The 7,965-nt window shown below is 35.6% G+C and overlaps 1 protein-coding gene across 2 annotated transcripts in view; it reads left to right on the forward strand.

The window, feature by feature from the left end:
• Positions 1–7,490, forward strand: part of BRD1 (bromodomain containing 1) — a 45,368-nt gene extending 37,878 nt beyond the window's left edge. For both annotated transcript variants that reach the window (XM_087722157.1, XM_087722159.1), the window contains exons 10-13: positions 184–311; positions 2,004–2,113; positions 3,997–4,151; positions 5,650–7,490. In XM_087722157.1, the coding sequence (XP_087578283.1) occupies positions 184–311; positions 2,004–2,113; positions 3,997–4,151; positions 5,650–5,833 (577 nt within the window). In that variant the 3' untranslated portion in view covers positions 5,834–7,490. The remainder of the gene's footprint in view (positions 1–183; positions 312–2,003; positions 2,114–3,996; positions 4,152–5,649) is intronic.
• The last annotated feature ends 475 nt before the right edge of the window (positions 7,491–7,965 follow it).

The raw sequence follows: 7,965 nt of genomic DNA on the forward strand, positions 1-7,965 counted from the left end.
TTTGAAATTTAAACATCTTTAAAAAGTGCTCTGTGTTATTTTGACTTTCTGAATTAGAATTGAAATAATTCCTGTTTGCCCTTACAACTTGAACTACCAGATAGTTGCGTGTTGGGATAATTTTTGGATCTCTGAAGAAAATAATATTTTGTTGATTTCTAATACATTTTAAAATATGTGTAGTTTTAGCCTACCAAAATGTGGAAAAGGTAAACCAGCGCTAATACGAAGGCACACCTTAGAAGACAGAAGTGAGTTGATATCATGCATTGAAAATGGAAACTTCGCAAAAGCAGCAAGAATTGCAGCTGGTAATTGGCATATTTTCATGTATATGTATGTGTGTATATATTTATAAGTATTTGTTATATTTATGCTGATAAATAAATAAAGGGAGACTAGTATAGATCTATTTCAAGCTATTTAGCTCTCATCAGCTAGCCACACCCTTGTTGGGAATCGAACCTGTGCTCTATTGCCTCTTAGGCAGATGTGTTAACCATTGAGCTACACAGCTCGACTCCTTATCAGCCAGCCAGGGTGAAAGGTATATATTTAAAGTCACAACCCCTGGTATGCCCAAATATTTATAAGTATTTATCTATCTCTATAGCTTCCAGTTTGCTTAGTAATCTAAAAGGCCTTGCCTCTCCAGACCTGGGCATCTGTACTCATTGAAATGGATTGTTGTCCTTTTTTTTAATATATACCACTTAATGCCACGGTGTGTAAAAGAGTCTTTTAATTTGCATGTGTTTTCTTAGCCTCACTTATACTTCCTTTTAACCCCAAGGTCACATGATCATAGTTTGGGCACTTGGCAGTTAGCTTGCATTTATGGCCTTTTGCAGCATTCCCAGTCATATGACCACAGTCTGTGATGTTTTGCTGGAAATCAGTATTTATTTTTAGTTTCCAGCAAAAAATGCCCATTGCAGGCAATGGCTTAATGACCACCATGTTCACTTAATGATTGCTTCTGCTGCTGCAAAAAAAAAGATAAAATAGAGTGTGGTCAGGTGATGATCCACTAAACCAGGGCTGTCAAGCTCCCGGCCCACGGGCTGGATACATCACACACTGGCCATGCTCATGCCCGGTTTAGCAAAGGGGGGAAAAACTCTCGCTATGTCAGGTAATGCTGCTGTGACGCCATGAGTTTGACTCCCCTGCACTAAACAAATGGTGTGACTTACGACTTTAATTCTGGGCTCAATTATGGTCATAAACTCTCTTAAATCTTAAATATAACAAAAATATTTTCATCTTATCTTTTTGTAAACACACTCAATAGCTTTCATACATGTCCTTCCTTTAAGATGTGTTGTGATAAAGTTTTGCTAATAGTACCACATTTTTCTCAGTTTCTTCATGGCTATTTGTCACTTGTTACTTTTGGGAGTATGTTGCCTATAAATGGCCCCATCAATCCACATAGGCGGAGGGGCCAAATAGGAGTCTTTCATAAATCAAGATGAAAGGAGCTAGAAATTAAGCTTTTTCAATGGCAGCCTTTTTCATTTATACAGTTGATTCAGATTTCAGTGCTTATGATTGTATATTAATTTTGTTTTATTGTGAACCATCTATAGTTGTACTCATCAACATATAAATGATCTTCAAGCATATATATTATATTTCACCTCATAGTGCTTTATAGCACTCTCTGGGCATTTTACAATGTAGAAGCATTATTTGCATATTGCCCCCAACAATCTGGGTCCTCATTTTATTAACCTTGGAAGAATGGGAGGCTGAGTAAATCTTGAGCCCAATCAGAATCGAACTCCGGGCTGTGGGCAGAGTTTTCCAACAATACTGCACTTTAACCTCTATACCCCCAGATCTTAGTTCATATAGGACAAGAAAAAATGTTGCTTAAAGTTGTTTCTTAGTTTCTTCATTCTTTTATTCTCAAAAAAGCATCCTGAATTTGTCTTTCCATCAGCTTAGCCTTACAGATCACAACAAATTATTTTCTAAAATAACTTTCTTCATTTTAGAAGTTGGACACAATAACATGTGGATTTCAACAGATGCTTCCAATTCTGTCCTTGAACCTCTAAAAGTTGTGTGGGCCAAATGTAGTGGCTATCCTTCTTATCCAGCACTGGTAAGTTAGCACTCCATCAACAAAACCTTTTGGGAAAACCCAATTTACAGAGTAAGGATCTGTATATAGGAATCGACTTTCATTAAAGATAAAAGCAAGTATCCTGCTATTCGCAACTTAAATTTTAGTATGTAATTTCTTAATTCCTAATGTGATAACCTGTTTTTTGAAGTTGACAGAATGTAGCTCTATCTGTCATGTATATTCAGTTATACAAACTTTTACCAATATGTTTTTTCTATATCATAAAAAATAAGCCAACTTGCACTCGTAGACAGAAGTACAAGTGCTTAATGAAATAACAAGTTTGTATCTGATTGCTCAGTTACAGACAAACATTACGTTTTTTAAAAAACAAAACTTTCTGAATCTATTTGGAATACATTACATAAGTACCGTATTTTCACCCATATAACCCGCGGGTTATATGCGGTTTTTACATGCACAGCGCCCCCCTGCGGGTTATATGCGTGGGCGGGGTATACAGAAAATATTTTACACGATCGGAGGCTTACACGATCGGAGGCTTGCTTCTTTCTCCGTTTCTTCCCCCACCCCGATCTCAGCTGTTTCCTTCTCCTCCGTTCCTTTCCTCTTCCCCAGCGTGCGCAGGCTTCTTTCTCCGTTCCTTCCCCCACCCCGATCTCAGCTGTTTCCTTCTCCTCGGTTCCTTTCCTCTTCCCCAGCGTGCGCAGGCTTCTTTCTCCGTTCCTTCCCCCACCCCGATCTCAGCTGTTTCCTTCTCCTCCGTTCCTTTCCTCTTCCCCAGCGTGCGCAGGCTTCTTTCTCCGTTCCTTCCCCCACCCCGATCTCAGCTGTTTCCTTCTCCTCCGTTCCTTTCCTCTTCCCCAGCGTGCGCAGGCTTCTTTCTCCGTTCCTTCCCCCACCCCGATCTCAGCTGTTTCCTTCTCCTCCGTTCCTTTCCTCTTCCCCAGCGTGCGCAGGCTTCTTTCTCCGTTTCTTCCCCCCCCATCTCAGCTGTTTCCCTTCTCTTTTACTCGTCGCGGGTTATATGCGTGGGCGGGTTATATGCGTGGGCGGGTTATATGCGTGGGCGGGTTATATGCGTGGGCGGGTTATACGGGAAATATTTTACACGATTCGGAAAACCCGCGGGTTATATGCGTGTGCGGGTTATTTGCGTGGGCGGGTTATATGGGTGAAAATACGGTAAACACTGAGCTAAAATGATAAACACACAAACATCTATAAACTCTTTAGATATGTATGTGTGCATATACATTCATGTACATCTGTATTTCACATTACTAAATGTGAAAGCAATAGTCTGGAAAGGAATGCAATTGATTATATGACAATTTTGTTCACATGATGTTTTTTAAGAACTTCAGTAAATTGAATTTTAGGATTGTATAGAACTTTGGGTTCAAAGGCAAAATACATGTAGCACTTTCTGCAACTCTATTAATATATTTTTCCAGAAGGAGGGTAGTTATTAACACCCTGTAAATGTCACAGCTGGAAAGTTCCAAATAGCAGCACATTTTTGTCTTTGAATCCCAAACCCCACACACCTGTAACATATTTAGGTTTATGTCTACTGGGCTGAATGTTAAGTCTGTACAGAATTAATTTACATCCAGTATGTAAATCTCTGCCAGACAATCCCTTTACGAAAGCAGACTTCAATCAGGTCTTTTTACTTCCAGTGGAACGTGTTGAGGAAGAGCTATGATGATGAGGGAATGAAGACGTTAGTGTGGGAATTGGATTCCGAGTTAGAATATCTCAGGAGAGATATGTTGGTATACTCTAGATTTCGCTTATTGATAAGTTCATAGTAATATTAATATTGAAATATTTTTGAAGAATCTTTAAAATATTGCTAGTTACTTAGTCTTATTGGCCTCTCCATGTTATAGATAATTGATCCTAAAATGCCTCGTGTTGCTGGTCATCACAATGGTGTTACAATACCAGTGCCACCCCTTGATGTATTGAAAATTGGTGAACAAATGCAGACCAAATCAGATGAAAAACTTTTTTTGGTTTTATTTTTTGATAATAAAAGAAGTTGGTAAGTAATTCTTCTCTCACCTTATTTTTTTTTCTTTGTAAGACAAATAGATATTTATTGGAAATATTCTTTGATAGAAAATGATTGCTCCAAATTTTGTATTAGAGGAGTAGGGTGTTAATTGTGAAAGTAAACAGTGTTATTAAGTAGTCTGTGTAAGGACTGCTGCCTTTAGCAATCTCTGCAGTTATGACTTGGATGAAAAGTAGTTTTGTAACCAGTCCTTGCCTTTACAACTTTCACAGATCTGCAAAGCAAAAGGCAGCTGAAGGAATATTATAAAATTAAGATTTCATTTAACTTTTCTTTTTATATAATAATTTGTATAAAAATGTAAAGCTTGTAAGGTCGTCCTTAACTTATAATCATTTCTTTAGTGGCCATTTGAAGTTACAACAGCAGCATAAGTTATTGAAAAAAGTTTTGACCACTTAAGACCACTTAAGACCATTGCAGTATCCTCATGGTTATGTGATCAAAACCCAGATGCTTGGCAACTGGTTTATATTTATGATGGTTGTAGTGTCCTGAGGTCATGTGATCATCTGTTGCAACCTTTTGACAAGCAAAGTCAATGGGGAAGCCAGATTCACTTAACAACCATGTCACTACCTTAACAACTGCAGTGATTTATTTAACAACTGTGGCAAGAAAGATTGTAAAATGGGACAAAACTCAGTAACTTTTGCTTAGCAACAGAAATCCTGGGCTCAGTTGTGTTTGTAAGTCGAGGACTACCTGTACAAGTTTGCAAACTAATACAAGCAAAAGTACAGAGAAAAAGAAATGTGTGTTTGTGTCTATGCTTGTGTGTAAGATTATTTTCTTCTCCCTCCAGACAAGTTCAAACATATGTAATTGATCACCCCGTCTGATATTTGTTTCACTTCTCTTTTCTGTAACTCCTGCTGTCTAGAATGTGACTCTCCCCCTCCCAATGTGAAGTTAGCCCTATCATTGTTGGCGTTTCTGAAGTTTTTGAAAATGTGTTTTTTTGTCCAGCAGTCTTGGGGAATCTCATGGGAAGCCTGTTGGATGATTATTTTGTGTTTCGATGTTCTTTTTATTTATTTTTTAAGTTTTCAACAGTTGTGATATTGCGATATTGTTTTAATTGTATACTGCCCAGAGACGCTTTCAGTGAGATGGGAAAATCATATAATTTTTTTAAAACTCATAAATAATCCATAAATAACATGACTTAGGATTCCCATATTTCTTCTAAAATCATAATCTAATTTGACTGGATTGTTGGATCATTTTTTCCCAAGATTAAAATGAAGCAAAGTTTAAATCAAACCTTGCTCTTGTCTTGGCCCCATCACATTTGGAACTGTAGCAAAGACTAAGTGCTTCACCAGCCCCCAAAAGATATACACTGTTAGTTAAAATGATAAAATAGGCATTTTTTAAAAAAGAATTGTTGGAAAAGCATTCAGTATTTGATTATTTTTTATTCCGAAATCATTTTTAATCTTTTTCTTTAATTTGTTTACAGGCAGTGGCTTCCAAAATCCAAAATGATTCCACTTGGGATCGACGAAACAATAGATAAATTAAAAATGATGGAAGGTCGAAACTCAAGTATTCGTAAAGCTGTAAGAGTTGCTTTTGATCGTGCTATGAACCATTTAAGTAGAGTTCATGGAGAGCCAGTCAGTGACTTCAGTGATATTGACTGACATAGGTTGTCACCAAGATATAAAACAACCTTATGTAGGGAACTACAAATTAACCTCTTTGTCTACAAGAATGTATTGAAGATACAGCTCAGTAATCATTGATCCAGTGGCAGAATTCTGCAAACTAAACTGGTTGAGCAGCTTCTCTAAATCACCATTGCCATATTGATTTAAAGTTTTATCATTATGTTGCTGTTTCAAGCATTTCCATTAAAATATATCTTGTTCATAGTGTTTATAAAATGTATATATATGTATAGTCAGCTCTTAACTTATTCTGATTTTAGATGTAGCTTTTTAAAATTTCTTTTCTTTTGTTTGGGAAAAAGATAGATTGTCGCTTCCATTTCTTTTCACATAAAACAAAATACATAGGCACCACTATCCAGCAATAGGTGCTAAGGGACTTTCTAAGGAAATAACATCAGATTGGTTTAGTAGATCATATATTATGATGCGGTGCTGCTTATGTAACTTTTTTGTGATCCATAGTTTTTAACAAGGCCTCTGAATGTTTGACTCTGCAAAAATCATTACTCTTTGCACAAAGTACCACATACCTAAACTGTAAATTTATGACAACAAATAAATATTTTAAATAAGGAATTACATTATTTTGGAGGGTACTTTGTGAGAAATATAATGGGAATAAAATTATGCTATGTACATTAGTTGAAAAATCTCTCTAAAAACACTCCATTGTTGCCCAAGATACCATTTTAGACATTTGTTGTGATTACACAACACCGACTTAAAGCTTGTTAAGTGTATTATTTTTCACAAATCCATATCTCATCTATCTCCCCTGAATTTTATGTGCCTCCCTGTGTTATATTTATTGTAGAAAATGTATTACTTTGCTTTATAAAGAGAAATAAATAAGAAAAGTATATTGATATACATTTTTATACAGGCACATAAGACAATTTGCTTTGAGAGAAAAAGTTGTCTTGAAAATGGTTGTATAAAATAACTTGATGGGTTGTGTGTAATTTGACTTTTTTTGTAACTTGTAATCTGCTTCAGTGAGGGGATTTATGTAACTTTTAATTTTAGAACACTTTGGTAGCAATAGAAAATTTGGATACATTTTTGTATGGTACATGTGATGTATATAGAATTAGTACTTTATTTTTATTTCAAAGAGGTAAAGCATTACATTTAGGGAAGGAAGTGATAGGGTGGGTTTCCATTAATATCTTTTATATTAAAAAATAAAGTCAACTATTGATTGTTGTAGCTACTTTCTTTCTATGTTCACTGGGATACTGAATTTGTAACAATGAAAATAGCAAGTATGTTTTCAATGTGATTTATAATGACTACGTTATTTATAAGTGCACTGCGTTTGAACTCTTCGTTGATAATTTAAATACTGTACCAAGGTATATAATATGCAACACCAAATAATGCATATGAATGCACGGAATATTTATGCCCAACTTTTTTTTTAAATAATGGGTTAGCGAATATGGTAAAGCCAATACTTTTAAAATCTTTTAAAATCGTTTCATTGGGTATTCTTCATTGTAAAACCTGCTTGAATCTTTATTTTAAAGCTACAGCCAATTTTGGAATAGTTTCTAATGTTTTTATTCCCTATGGTTTGTAATACCCCTCCCCATAGAGCTTGAAATAAAATTCCTTTCTCAAATGATACTTTTGTCATGCATTTGGCCCTTAAAATGTCTTCCAGATATCCAGAATTGTTGAATTTCCATTGAATCCTAGTCCTCATGATGGAAATTCCACACCAACTTTTTTCTTAAGAATTCATTTTAGCATAAGGATCTGAATAAAGAATGTATACATTCATGAGTTCTAGGCAATATTTCATAATATTTCAAACATACAGTTGCTGCAACCCAAGTTTTGTATGTACATGTAATCTAATACTCAAGTGAATGTAATTGGTAGAAGAACTCTTGGAAGTATTTGAAGTTTCCTTTGATAACAAGAATTCAAAATGTCAGCTATAAATGAGTAGACATATTAAGAAAGAGCTGTATAAAAAGTGCAGAGGATGGGCTCTAGCACGAATTCAAAAACTCAGAAGACTAAACTTCTGGTCCCGGTGACTGACCCAGATTAAATCTTGCAAAAAATGCAGAATTTAACTAGGCTAGAAATTA

Source organism: Thamnophis sirtalis, unplaced genomic scaffold (assembly GCF_051295495.1).
Source record: "Thamnophis sirtalis isolate CommonGarterSnake01/CBP01778 unplaced genomic scaffold, rThaSir2_p1.2 scaffold_9, whole genome shotgun sequence".
Taxonomy (NCBI): domain Eukaryota; kingdom Metazoa; phylum Chordata; class Lepidosauria; order Squamata; family Natricidae; genus Thamnophis; species Thamnophis sirtalis.